Source organism: Triturus cristatus, chromosome 3_1, assembly GCF_964204655.1.
Source record: "Triturus cristatus chromosome 3_1, aTriCri1.1, whole genome shotgun sequence".
Taxonomy (NCBI): Eukaryota; Metazoa; Chordata; class Amphibia; order Caudata; family Salamandridae; genus Triturus; species Triturus cristatus.
In genome coordinates this window covers 298,418,682-298,433,595 of record NC_140583.1, presented here as the reverse complement: position 1 = coordinate 298,433,595, position 14,914 = coordinate 298,418,682, and the positions used below count along the sequence as shown (strand labels likewise).

The 14,914-nt window shown below is 47.8% G+C and overlaps 1 protein-coding gene across 15 annotated transcripts in view; it reads right to left on the bottom strand.

The window, feature by feature from the left end:
• CELF6 (CUGBP Elav-like family member 6) overlaps window positions 1-14,914 on the bottom strand; it is a 531,043-nt gene that overhangs the window by 100,584 nt on the left and 415,545 nt on the right. For 13 of the 15 annotated variants that reach the window (XM_085643931.1, XM_085643936.1, XM_085643939.1 and 10 more), the window contains one exon: window positions 7,078-7,206. In XM_085643931.1, coding sequence (XP_085500057.1) covers window positions 7,078-7,206 — 129 coding nt within the window. The remainder of the gene's footprint in view (window positions 1-7,077; window positions 7,207-14,914) is intronic. The other 2 variants (XM_085643933.1, XM_085643943.1) reach the window with 1 other exon arrangement.

Here is a 14,914-nt window from a genome sequence, read left to right as displayed (position 1 = left end):
AGCTTCCATAACCCTGAAGGAGTGGAGTACGTCACAGACCGAATTCTCTCACCAGACGTTTGTGCAACAAAACGGTGGACCCTGTCCAATTTTATCTTTGGTGACGTTCCTCCTAGCAGCTTTACAAACAGGCCGCACAGGATGCCTTCAGGTTTGGGCCCTCCGTTCCTTCCTCCAGGTCTCGGATACGTATTTTATTGCACCTTGACCTGTTCTCCAGATCTTCTGTTCCCAAGATGGATGACTGAAGCTGGATGTGCAAAGAGTATGTGAGGTCTTCAATTTGGCCTGGAAAGCTCTCGAACTCGAGGTATTTAGTGCCAAGGTCCACCACCCTGGTCCCCCCTGAGTCCATGTCTTGTTGAATCGTTATGAGCTCTACATTGAGGTTAGACTTAAGTGTTTATGGAAATGAAGCTAGGTCAGCTTTGAGTTCTTCACAGAGCTCCTTTTTAAAGTCCCTTAAAGATGTGAGGAGGTCTTCTTTGGTGAGGGCCATAGAGGCAGTCTCAGTTGCTTCTGGTGATGAGCTCCTTGCTTCCGCCGGCTTAAAGTAGCTGTAAACCCTACTGAGTTGTTACCTCTTTGGTGGTATGGAGGTAGTTGGCCCCCAACCACATGAGCGAACCAGAAGGGGTAAGCATACAGAGCTCCCAGGCCACGTATCTACAGGTGCTTGAGGAGTCAGCAGTGGGCAAAGCAGTAGAGCTATGACTCAGTGTTCATGTGCAGTCACCATATGAGGCTCCGCCAGAGGATCAGGCACCCCCATCTAGCCAGGGGCCACCCCTCCAGAAGGAGCAGCACCATGCAGTGGCTATATGATTCGGGTATTAGATCGGGTCACGTTCACCAGGAGGGGAAGTCGTCACCCTAGCTCATTATTGATGCAGTCCAGCTCGTTTACATAATTCTTGGCCAAAGTAGGGATGATGTGGCGCACTGACTGAGACCTAGGCTGCATAATTATCACCACTCGTTTGGCCAAGGTGTTAGCCCACGCCTCAGTACCGCTGTAGCAGAGAGAAGTAGTCCCGGGGTCAGAGTAGCCACGCAACTGACATTGCGCGAGGTCACCCTCAGGATTCCTGGGCATGATCTCCATAGAGGCAAGCCCACCAGTGGCGTCTCCAGCCGCCATCTTGAAGTCAGGCATGAATAGGGTGGCAGACTAAGGTGTCACTTTCTCAGCCCCAGTGAATACACAATCCTGGGCCTCAAGTCAGATGTGAGTTGCCCCTGTTCAGTCACAGCTACAGCAAAACGGCAGTGGAGTTCCCACCTCCGGTCCTCCCACCTCCGGCTCTCCCTCACTACCATACCACGGTCAGGAACATGACTCGCATCACTTCAAACCTGGGGTAAAGGTTTTCTGAGGCCCCCAGTAGGAGGGAACCCGGCATCACCTGGCTGCATTGGGATAGGCTAAACCTGTCTATGTGTTTATCATGGCTCCTAGACAGGGTTGCAGCTGTGAGGGTTGAAGATGGGATTTCTGTGCATTGACTTTGAATCCCAAACGATGAAGATTTATGGTAACCTGAGTGTGTTGTAAACACGTGTGGTGTGTGTTGACTTTGGTGAGCCAATCGTCTAGATATAGGACCACATGAAGTTGTTGTCTACTTAGATGAGCTGATACTACTGCTAGACATTTGGTGAATATTCTGGGTGCAATAGTGACTCTGAATGGGAGTACTTTGAATAGACCGTGCTTTTCTGCTTTCACAAATCTGAGATATTTGTGATGTGCTGGGCAAATATGGATATGAAGGTATGCTTTCTTTCTGTCCGGTGTTGACATAAAGTCGCCTTGATGTAAGAGCGGAAGCACCTGTTGGAAGTGTGACCATATTGACGTGTTCTGATAGCATGTATAGGTTTAATGGCCTGAGATCTTATATTGGCCACAGAGAACCGTCCTTTTTGGGGATTATAAAGTAAAGTGAGTAAACCCCTGACCCTTGGTGTTGAATTGGAACTGATTCTATAGCTCATTTTGTTAGAAGAGCTTGTACTTGTTGTTTGAGGAGTTGTTGGTGCTCCAGAGAGAGTTTGTGAATGTGAGGTGTAATATTAGGAGGATTGCTTGTGAGCTCCAGGCAATAACCATGTTGGATAATGTCCGAAAACCGTTTGTCTGATATTAATGATTGTCAAATGGGAAGAAATTGTTGCAGTCTTCCCCCGACAGGTGTATGCTGGTCGAGGGAAATTGTTATTAGGTCACTGCTTGTTGGGAGATGGAGAGGTATGTGTTGGTGTACCTCTACCTCTTCTGTTAAAATTGTTCCCTCTGTAACCACCCTTGTAAAACCATCTAGAGGGGGAGATTTGTGTTTGAGTCTTGTAGGAAGATGTGTTGGCATCTGTAGAAGAACTTTGTGAGGCTACCCTATAAAATGAGGGGCGAAAAGAACCTCTGTTAGAGGGTGACTGAAGTTCTCCCATTGATTTTGCCACTTCAGTGTCTTTTTTTTCCAGCGCTTCATCCACTTGAGAGCCAGAAAGATGTCCCTTTTCAAAGAAAACATTAAGTATTGTCTGTTGTACCTCTGGTTTAAACCCAGTGATTCACAGCCATGCATGTCTTCTGAGGAGAATACTGGTGTTAACTCCTCTGGCTGCAGCATCAGCAGCATCTTGCGCACACCTGATGGAGGAGTTGGAAATTAGTTTTCCCTCCTGCACTAGTTCTTGCCCTTTTTTCCTATGCTCCTCTGGAAGTATTAGAGTAACTCCTCCATTTCGTCCCAGTGGGCCCTATTGTACATAGCCAAAAGACTTAGGGCCTGATTCACAAAGGCAATCCGAGACAAAAGTCTAACTTTACGACTTTTGGCATTCACAGAGGTCATTTACGAGTCGTATCTATACGTCTGCAGTCGGCCCGGAATCTACGGCACAAGCCGTACCCTCCGGCTCGGGCCAGATAAAGTGTTATCATTGGGCCAGAACGCAACTTTTACAAAAAAGGAACATTAGGAACGTGAGATAAATGGTAGAGGAGGTCATGAAAATCAGTTTGGGCAGGGAAAAGGGTGTGGACAGACACTGCACACATCCTAGAAAAGTTTGCTCCTTGACATCATGGTACATGCAGTCCACAATTTGCGCTCCCCTCAGTGTTGACTGTAGTGTTACTGAGTGTGATGTAACACCACAGTCAACACTGAGGAGAGTGCAAATTGTGGATTGCATGTACCATGATGCAAAAGAGAAAACTTTTCTGAGATGAGATGCAGTGTCTGGCCACACCATTTTCCCTGCCCAAACTGATTTTCTTGACCACCTCTACCATTTAGCTCACATTCCTAATTTCCTTTTTGTAAAAATTACATTCCGGCCCATTGATTACACTTCATCCGCCCGAGCCAGAGATTCCGGCCCGAACAAGAGAGTATGGCTTAAGCTGGAGATGCCGGCCCGACTGCGGACGTAAAGATACGAATCGTAAATGACCTCTGTGACTACCAAAAGTTGTAAAGTTAGACTTTTGTTTCAGACTGCCTTTGTAAATTGGGGCTCTTATGTATTGACTATGCGCCAATGATTGGCTGATTGGACAGCCACTCTTTTGCCCGAGGCATCTATTAATAAGGACTCTTTGTCTGGAGGTAGTGCATCGCCTGAAGTTTGGGAATTTGCTCTTTTATGAGCATTGTACACAACCAAAGAGTCTAATGGAAGCTGGCCCTTAATAAAAATTGGGTCAGATGGTAGGGGTTTCTATTTTTATCAACCCTGGGTGTTATAATATGTGCACATACAGGGTCTTTAAAAATGTCTTCTACATGGCGCATCATGCCTGTCAACATTGGTTACGACTGTGTTGTTCTATGCATAGACCCCAATGTTTCAAATAAAAAATCTTCTTCTAAAGATTCTTTATGGAAAGTGACTCCATGGTATGTGGCTGCTCTGGCAATTGACTCCTGATATGAGGTGTTGTCATCAGGAGGTGAAGATTTTACAAGGTATAGATCTGAGGATCGATATTATAATCATCCCATGGATCTTGTGGTGGTTGGCCATAAGTGTCATCCCCAGCCCCTGCATCAGGATCTGTTTGAGGAGAGCCCTGTGGTGTAATGTCTACAGGGTCTGAACAGAGTACTAAAGGTGCAGGTGCAGATGGTGGAGGAATATAAGGAATGAGGGGAAAAGGGCTAGTAGCCATGTGCTTTTTCTTTTTTTAAACATTTTATATCCTGTGCCCTGTGAGATAGGAATCTTCCTTTTGGAGGATGATGGTATCCAGGTTTTCTCGAAATATGTCCAGTGTCTGGATTAACATACATTTTCATTTGTTTTAGATCCAGCTTTTCATGCATAGTTTCCAGAAATGACTCCGGAGGCTTTTGAAGAGCATCTTTCTATTTCGGTGCCAAAATCGTCGGTGCCGAGCTGGATTTTAGATTTTTGTCTTAACGGGCCAAACTTTTAGGTGCTAAAGTTGTTGTGTCTTGACTTGAGCCAGAGCCGGAAGGCTTGAATTGAGCTTTCGGTGCCGAGCCAGAGGGCGGGGCGTTTGTAGCAGAGTCTCAGTGCCTACCATGGCTGGATGGCAGTGGTGGCCTGGAAGCCTGTTGTTTGGTGGAAGCAGGTGTTGTAGGCTTTTGTGGGTTTTGGTACTCATGGCACCGTGACTAGCTGGGACATCCTGGGACTCTAGTACGATGGATCTCCAGTTCGGAATCATAGTCCTGGACAGAGAAGACCTCTTCCTCTTCCGCAGCGGACCCTCCATTTCTTCCTGTTCGATATCTTCTCAGAAGAAATCGGGGGCGTCTTCGAAAGTCTGCCGCTGCATTTCTCTTTGTTGAGCCCGATGGTCCCGCAGTCTTCTTCCTTATGCTTCGGAGACAGGCACAAGTCACAGACCTTGTAAAGGTCAGTGTGCATATATTTAGAGCGGCGCCGAGGGCACAACTGGAATGGATTCCATTCCATCGGCGAATTACTTGATGATGTCCTCAGTTAGTGGAAACAGGACCGAAGGCCGCGGTTGGAGTTTTCCCGATCCAAATAAGAAAGTTTTCTGATTTTCGGCACGCGGAGGATGGGAAACGTGATCAAAACAATACCGACGAGGGTACAGTGAGTTGCGCACCTAAGGGATCCCGAAGAACAGTCTTGAACCGGAGCACCGCAAACCACATCCAAACACGATGGCAGAAAGAAAACAATCTAACAATGGAGTTGATGCCCAGGCGCACTGTCACTGAAAGGAGGAGTCGCCTTACCTCGTGACTGGAAAAGACTTCTTCGAAGCAAAACAACTTACAAACATCCGGACCCAACACTAGATGGCAGGAGTATGCAAAGCATGTGTATCTACAGCACACATGCCTCGAACATATTTATTCTTAAACTAGTTTAAAAGCAGTTTTAAAATGCAAGGGTTTAAACCTTTTCCTAAACAATGGGAAGGAAGGAAGCATGTACAGACCAGGGGTAGTTTATTCCAATCCTTAGCTGCTATCCCTTCACCAAATGAGCCGGCCCTAACCTTGGGAACATCAAGCAAAATTTGTCAGCAGAACATAGAGCATGTTGTGGTGTATAGATATCAAATTTGGCAGTCATAACGAAGAGAATAATGAACAATAACTGGTATTTTAAACAAAACTGTATTTTCAATGGGCTTCCACTGTAGGGGATATGATCCCTGCTAGAGAAGCTTGTAGTCAGGTGTGTGACAGCATTCTGTACAAGATGAAGTCTTCTCAATTGTTTCTTGTAGGGCAATGTAGCATGAATGATGGAAGTGTAGCTCTGATTTAATTAAAGCAATGACCACAGATATATGGTGGTTTGAAGAAATAAAAGTGTGTAAGGAACAACAAAAAATCTCAACTGGTATCATTCAAAGGCAGTTAAACATGCATGCATGAAACATTGCAAGCAAGAAAAGGAAGACTCTCAAACTGTAAAGTTGTTTTGCAAAGAGCATCATGTACGATTCATACAAAAAAAGGGGGGGGGGAATTAAACCAACATAAATGGGAGAATGTTACAGTTGTAGCAGCATTGCAAGCGAAATCAATTGGCATAAAACAACCCGAAATTGTACTTGGTGTTCGGCAAAAGGCGTCTAAATCAGCCAGGGTCCGGTATAGTGAGACCCTGGCTGATTTAGACGCCTCTTGCCGAACCTCTTTTCATTAGGCTTCCCAAGTTTTCGCGCTTCGCTCGCGACTTTACAGTTTGAGAGTCTTCCTTTTCTTGCTTGCAATGTTTCATGCATGCATGTTTAACTGCCTTTGAATGATACCAGTTGAGATTTTTTGTTGTTCCTTACATACTTACCCTAATCTCAACAAGGTTTATGGGTTTTCGCTCCTGTTGTTTATTACTTGAAGAAATAAAAGGCAGGATTTCTTTTCAGATTTTTTTTGTAGAAAAATCGAACTCTCTAATCCACCTGTTGGTCTTGCAGAATTTGGAACTGAGGCTGGCCTAAGGTGCATGCTCTCCTTTACCCATCGGATCATTGGATCTGGGATCCAAACCCTATTGTTATTTTTCTGTTAAATACAGAAACTCATCCGAAGCCCCCCAGCTGATCACAGTGTTGCTACTGAGGTCAAACAGCCCCACTTTTTTGCGGAGGCGGCCTGCAATAGCATGGGGCAGCTACACTACACTAGTCTACAAGAAGAACCATGCACTTGGGCATAGAGGGGCAAGGCTTACGAGGAGGAAACAGGGCACAGGAGACTCAGGTGATGCAGGAGGCATGGTCTTGGGGGAAATGCCTGTGGCATTATCATTGCACTAGTGAGTGTTGTCCATAGCCCCACGGTGTCACAATCAGTCTGCATTGCATGTCTTCTCCAGATCTCTGACCAAGGTCTCTCTCTCAAAGCTCCTAGATAGTGTAGATTGCTTTCTATTAAGTTGCTTGCTCACTGAAAGTGTTGGTCATGATGCCACCCCCTTACCTCACACTCTTTGAAAAATCCAGCTCAATGTACCATGAATACCATCACACTGAATGTCTGCAGTTGTGGTGCTCTCCCCTCACCATACAGGTCAGTGCCATAAAATATTTTCACAAAAACGGTTTCCTACCTTTGCTGGCTCCATCGGGGCCTCGTAGAATTGTGCACTCCTCCATCTGCCCAAAGGGTTCGAAGAGTCGCCTAACATCCTCTTCACTCTGCTGTTTCCCCAACATGCCAACAAAAAGCTTCCTGTCTTCTAGAAGCAAAGCAAACTTATTAGCAAAGATGGATTTATGTGAAAGACTTAAAGTGACCAAGACCAAATCACACATGGGGGATCTAATGACAGATTGAAGCAAACACAAACACAAACTCTCATTGAGAAGTCGAATAAAAAAAAGGCAAAGACGCACATTTAAAGTTTCATCCAGGGGGTCTCTAACAGACGAAAGCACAGACAAATTGAATCCCAAAGTATCTCTGTCACACAACTTTGCAAACACATAAAGCTAACACACATCTTGGGGATATCTGGTACTAAGCAGTGAAAAGACAGACTGAGACCAAGGGGATCTTTAGCAGGGACTGAGACAAAGAAACTAACATACCCAGCGGTCTCTATCAAAAGGAAAGCAAAGAAACTAGCTCACATGTGAGATATCTGACATGGAAAGGTCCATACACAATCCAAATATAAGAACCACACTGCAATACAAAGACACTGAAACAGACACACACTCAGCAGTCCTCTAACACACAGCAATGAAAAGACAAAGTCTCAGCGCCAGGGGGTCATTAAATAAAGGCACAGACACACACTTATACAGAGAGGATCTTTAAGACAGTGTAAAGCAAATGCAAAGACACACTTGCACACAAAACTACAGCAAAAACAAGGCAAATACGCAAGCAGGGGATCTCTGACAAGGTCCCCCCTCCCCAACCAAATCCCACCCCCACCCTATACTTCAGGAACGAAAGCATCTGTCGCCCTAACAACAAGAACTAACAAAATACCAAACTAAAACGCTTGGGAAGGTGGAAGCGTGGAGGACCCCTCCTCATATCAGGATGTGCATAATCAAGTCCATCAGGAAGTGAAGTGGGGTGAGCCGATGTGTTGCCTCCGGCTGCGGAGCCAAGCCGGCAGGCAGAGACGAACTCATGCAGTGCCTGTGAGAAGCGTTGGGCTACGTGAGAGATCTGTATTCGGTAGGTCCAGCAACTATGGTCGAGGCGAAGCACCCCCTGGGTCCAGGCGGCCAGAGGAGCCAGACCGCTGCATGGCCGGGGGGACTCCAGGGAGCGGCGTCGGCTGCTGAGAGGGGCCCAACGGGGAATCCGAGCGGGCTCGCCTCTGGCCATGGCACCTACGGGAGCGGTTGCGCTGAGGTCGGGAGGCAGGGACCACCGGATTTGGCACATCCCCCAGCCGCACTCCCGGGGGATGGATTGCGGTCACTGTCTCGTAAGGGGCGCTCCTCCGTGGCCCAAGTCCAAGCCTCCTCAGGGGTGTCAAAGAATAAGATCTTGTTGGAAAACACCACTCGCAAGCGCACCGGAAAGAGGAGCCTGTACTGGATTTTGAGAGCGCGGAGCTTATGCTTGACCTCTCCAAACGAGCAGCGCTGGCCCTGGACCTCGCGAGTATAGTCCGGGAAGATCATGATTGCATGAATGTCATATCTGAGGTGCTGCCGCTTGCGGGCCTCGGCCAGGACAGCGTCACGGTCCCCAAAGTTGAGGATTCACATGATGACCGGTCTGGTGGGTGCTCCCAGGGGCGGCCTGGGAGCAAGGGAAGGGTGCGCTCGCTCAATCACGAACCACAGGGAGAGGGAGCTCTCAGGGATCCAGGAGCGCAGCCACTTCTCCACAAAGTCTGCCATGCAGCCCTGCTCCGCACCCTCTGGATATCCCACCAGGCGAAAGTTGTAACGGCGGGACCTGTTTTCTGCGTCCTCCGCCCGCCGGTGCAGCTCCTGGGTGTGAGATTGGAGACGAGCGACTTGTCCTTTAAGTTGTTGAACTTCGTCCTCCACAGTGGAGAACTGACTTGCTGGATGAGAGTCATATCCACCCAGACCTCAGCAATCTTGCCTTCCACGGAGGACTGTGAGGCATGAACAGCTTGAAGGATGGTGGATAGGTCCGCAGCTGGTGGAGCATCCTTTTCCACGCCTCCCCCAGTCGCCCCGGAGTCCGTGGTAGTGAAACGATCCATTTTAGTCTGGGTAGCCGGGGTTTTGGTTGGCTTGTCATGACCCATGGCCGCCGTCCAACAGGGCACGAGACCCAGATATGCCTCTTGCAAAGGTCTCCGCAGCGGGGGCCCTCGGCCAGTCCCGAGGCGCCTCAGATCAAGACAGTTGCAGGGGGCAGTATAGGAGGCCTTCCTAAGACCTCACGCCACTTGATACACGCAGCTGGTTCCACCTCTCCCGGTGAGACCCACGTCGGAAGCAACAGCACAGAGGTCCGATCCCAGGGCCCCTGCACTAGAACCCACGGACCACTCCAGGTGCCTCAAGAATAGTTCGGGAGCAGGGTGGATGGCAGTGGAGGCTCCCTCCAGGACCCACGCCGCTCGACAAATGTGGCAGATTCTATCCCCCCGACTGCACTCTTAACCAGAGGCAATGTAGTGGAGGCAAAGGAGCAATGCAGGGGGGCAGGGGGGTGGCGGGGGAGGCCCCACCTAGGACCCCACGCTGCTCGATGGATGCGGCCGGACTCCCACCTCCCCCTTGCCGCAGCCCTCAGGAGGTAGCACAGCTGTGGCTCGGGTCTCACAAGGACACTGTAGTAGGGGCCCACCATCAGCCCGGAGGGTACTGGGGCAGGACAATGACAGGGAGCAGTGGAGGAGGCTCTTCAAGACCTCACGCCGCTCAATACATGCGGCCGGTTCCACCATCCCAGATGAGATCCCACATCGGCAGCAACGGTACAGAGGTCTGGTTTCAGGGTCAGCGGCAAGGCCTCTGTGATAGGGGGCCCACAGACCACACCAGGTGCCACAGGAGCAGTTCGGGTGCAGGGGGACAGCGGAGGAGGCTCCCTTCTAGGACCTCACGCCGCTCGCTACATGCCGCCGATTCCACCTCCCCTGAATCTTACCCCTTATCAGCAGCAGCACGGTGGAGGGCCGGTCTCAGGGTCTGCAGCCGGGGCCCCCACAGCGAAGGACCCACAGTCCACATCAGGAGCCACAAGCAAGGGTTCTGCAGGGGGGCCGCCACCTAGGACCAGACCGCTCGATGCATGCGGCCGTACACCCACTGCCCCTGTACCACAGCCCTATGGAGGTAGCGGAATCAATGCCAGATTCCAAGGCAGCGAAAAGGGGGTCTCTGGAATAGAGGGCCCAAGAAACAGCACCAGGAGATACAACACCAGGCAGGGGGAGACAGGGGTGGCGGAGGACCCTCACAGGGAACCTCACGCCGTTCGGTGTTCACAGCCAAAACCACCCCCTCCACAGCCTCTTCCCGCCAGGAGTACTGCAACAGCCCCAAAGCATTAACGTGGAGGCAGCTCCAGGGGCCCCAATAGGCCGGATCGGCACCAAGGAATCACGGCAGGTGAGGGGAAAACAGCGGGGCCAGGTCCCAGTTCATGCCACCAAAGGCCCAAGCACTCTCTCGGCGAGCAGACCGCGCGTGCAGGGGCCCCCCCAACACAGTTCCAGGACCCCTCCACCGCCAACACTCACCAGACCTTTAAGTCCGCCGGTCTCTGGACCTCCAGCCACGCAACCACAGAGCAGCTACCGGGCCCCAGGCGCTGCCAATCCCCGTCTCCCACCGCCCAAAATGGCTGCCGGTACTGCGACAACGCAGCAGGGGAGCCGGAGCGCGGCGTCAGACGTCGTTGAGCCGCAGCCAGCAGCCTGAGCCCCGCGTTGGTGCACCGAGTCCAGGGCCAGCGGGCAGGAACCAGTAGCAGCAGTCGCCCACGCAGGGTCTAAGCCGGTCGGGAGGAGGAGAACGCAGGTGGGCATCACGCCCAAGGAACTCAACCTCACACCACCGGTCGCCTCGCTCCCAAGGGCCACCTCTGCTGGCACGGACAAGCTGGTATGAGCCCCAGCAGCTCAGTCCGAGAGTTTCAGGCATCTCTGCTAAAAGCGATCTGATCCCGGGAGGGGTGAGCCCCTGTATCGAACTTTGGTCGAAGAACTCGCCTGCTGTATGACCTACTCTGGTCTCCTCTGGAACATCCCGGGATCAGATCTGATCTGCATTTTCGTTATTCAATGAATACGCAAAGAGGTGGGCGCTTATTACGGTTAGTCCAAATAGCATACAGCACACCTTAGCGTGTGTGCTTAAATGCATATACACGTGGTTTACATTTTTACCACTCACTTTTTTCACTTTTTTTCACTTTCACTTTTTATGTGAGAGAGGTCCTGAAGAAAGCCCCATTAAATCTACCAAAAGGGCTGAAACATGTCGACCAGAGATAATTAAGACACATTTATTAGTCTTATTTATTATCCACTCATTGTTTTAAAACATACCCTGGGCCGCTGGGAATAAAGTAACTATCAGTTAGAAATCCAGAGATATTTTTATATTTCAACACTTCATCACACCTACACAAAAAAAACAGCTCCACTGTAATCAGGTGACACAGCACAGCTGAGTAGCATTCGGCTACTCAGCTGGGAACCCGATGATGAAGCATGACACCAACTAGGTTGGTGTGTGAGGGTTCTTTTAAAAACCCTTGTGGTGCCAGGCACTACTGTGTTGGATAACCAGCTAAAACTTGGCCCGACCACAGTTGGTTTTGCTGTAAATTACATACATCTTGTTCTTCTACCCAACTGCCAAGATAATTATATTTATCAGCTCGTTGGATGGTCAGACCCAAAATCCTCAAAATACCCTTTCTGAAAACCCCACATCGAAAGACCACCTTGCAGCATTCACGACCTGCTTATTTTCCTTATAGTAACTGCTGAGCACTGCCAAGAGCCTATGGAGGCGTATGGATGTCTAGTGAAGCAAGACAGTCTCCGGGTATTGCATGAGCTTAACATACTAGTACCAAGTTTAGGATGGAATGCCTGCAAGAAAGAACTGCCCCTTTAACTTATATACATAAATTGAGCAAAAGAAGTGCACATATGCATTCCTTTTTCAAATCCCAAGTTTGTGTACATTATATCAGCTAGAGAACCATTTTGACATTACTTTTCTACTATGTTCCACTCTGCAGGGATTGAATTGCTCTCAAAAGAGGAAATGGAATATATATTTTCTTCAGCTTGATCCTCAGCAGATCTGTCTGAATAAGTGTACCAAAGTTACTGTTTTCTCAGTAGTGTATCACATTACTAGGCTATCAATATAAGTCTAGGTGGACACAGCTTCATTATTTTTCCCATAAGCCTTGCAAAATGGAACGCAAAGTGGATAAAAAGTCACTATAAAACCTAGAGATTGCACTGTATCAAGTATAGAAGTAATTATAATCAATATAGATGCAAATTAGTAATTGCTTTTGAATAATAATAACAGTAGTTCTAGAGAGGTAAGATGGTGCACAGCATTATAGCATATTGTTTTTTTTCATGTTGTAAGGACCAGAACTGCCAGCTTGTAAAATGACTGCCTCTCAGACTCTGCTAGTAGGCAGCTGTCCATTCAGTGCATCTTAGAATCCTAAAAAGTATAGTTGTTGGTGCAGCAAATGATGCTTACTGGGGACCTTTCTCACAGAATGCAGGCACAAATCCTTCTTTGTGTTTCCCAAATGTGTGTCGCGAACCAAAGATGGAGAATTGTCCCCATCAGAGCATTGCATTGTTTTTATGAACCTTTAGAAATACCGAGAGTAGATAGACAACTCTGGTCACCAAATTAGTGGTGGTGGGGTCCCGAAATAAGGGGTATGGCTTGGTTTTTAGTGGGGGCTGAAGGAATCATTCGAGTGGGAAGGAAGGGGAGAAGCTTTGAAAACCCTTTAGGTTGACACTCGCTTGCTCAGGCGGAAGGATCTTCCTTCTGTGTTAAACATCCCAGGGCATAAACAGAGAAATTTCACATGAATAAATAATCCTCGGTTCCCCACGAGAAGCATATTTTTCCTTTACAGTTCTCTGCTCAAGTCTTCTAAAGTGGTTTTATAGCCACAGAGACATTTTAAGGCGCACGCAAAGTGGGCTCTGGCCCAGGGCCCCAGCTTTTCAGGGATCCCCCTGATAGAACCAGCTCTGTTCTGCAGAGTCTTGCCCTGATAACCTTGAATCGTTCTTAAACAGATTGTTTTAAATACCATTTCCCTTTAATGCATTTTTAATGTGGGTGATGTGTTAGAGTCTATTGGAGACAGATTGCAGAGAAATGTTGTGTTTATGCTTCATGAAACATCCATAAAAAGAGCTTCTTTTAGATCCAAACAGGACCTCACATTTAAGAAATGGGGGGGGGGGGGGCGGCACAGAGATTATTTGCAGCAATATTAGTGAGCTGCAGCCGTGTTACATTATTGAAAATACGTCACTATCCCTGAATATTAGATGGAAATATATTTAGAATTTGGACGAGTGTGCCTGTGTGCTGCCAGTGACCTGGGCAAAAAGGGCATAAACGAGTTGAAATTGGTTCTTCAAAGCTGTTTTGAACAGCCAACCCCCCAAAATACGTTTGGCCCAGAGCCCCCAAGATTCTAAAGATGCCCCTGGTAGGCCATGAAGCAAGAATCTAGTTTGGCCTTATTTATCTGACCAGCCCAGTTGCCCTTTAACAACAAAGCCAAGATGATGTCCGTGTTACCCGTTTGGTAGAATGGTACTACATTTTTGTCACTTGCCCAAGCTTCAAAATCAGATTATCATTTGTGGGCAAAAGTGTTAGCGTCTGAGTGTAACAGCACAAGCAGGCTACGCTGCTCTTTCTGAATATTAACTGCATAATTGAGCCCTTTCAGCACTCTAGAACAGTTTTTGCCTCTAAAGCGATTTTATAAAGAGGGCTGAGCGAAGAGGCCCAATATTCAGGATCTTGTTTGTAAAGCTTATTGGGTATTCCTTTGAGGCAGGGAGCACCATCCACTCTTGTTGCTGCAATCACATTCCCAATATCCAATCTTGAGGTATTCCAAATGCCCAAGTTTAAACCTGGAACTTTATTGATTGGGCTGTATCAGTTTCAGCCCACGCCTAAATCCTCGTTGTGTCTGACTAACTAGGTCTCATGAACTCAGCGCCTTTTTCTTACCATCAGCCCTCTATCAATGGTGTTACTTAAATTCTAAACTCTCTAGAAGGATTTATTTTACAGAGATGCCTTCTATATGTTTTCATCCTACGGTACAGTTTAACTGAATCCTGTTTCTTTCTCAGTTCTCTGCTTAGGTGTCTTCATCAGTTCTGGTCTTGGGGTCTAACATTCAGCTGTGGATCTTCCTTGCCCTTTATCCAACCCCTCTTGGAGTACAGAATTATCCACGGAATTACTCAACCTTTTCTTATTATCACATCTCCTACCAGGGGAAATTGAATGATACTTTCATAAATTAAACAACTTGATAACTTAGGAGGGCTGGGAGGTCAAGCCATGATACCGGTAACTAATATATTTTTAGCTTCATTTAGCCCTTTTCAATCTTTCTCTCCCATTTTATTTCCCTGTGATATCAACTGGGCTGCTGTCTGTACAAGGTTAACCATTACATAGATTTAACCTGTGTAGTCATTCTTCAGTCCAACTATCTGAAATTACTGCAAATTAGAGAAGTATAGGACAAAAACCAAAGTATAGTCAAGAACGGTTTTTTAAAAAGCTAAATATTCATACTGTGTTGGGTTATTAGTTATTACCCTTACGTTCAAGATTTACCAATACAATGCATGGAATGATGTTTATAACTTTGCCCCCTTCAATATCTACTTGCCCTGGAATGGATGGTGGGGTGCATTGCACACCTGATTAATCGAGTCAAAGTCTCTG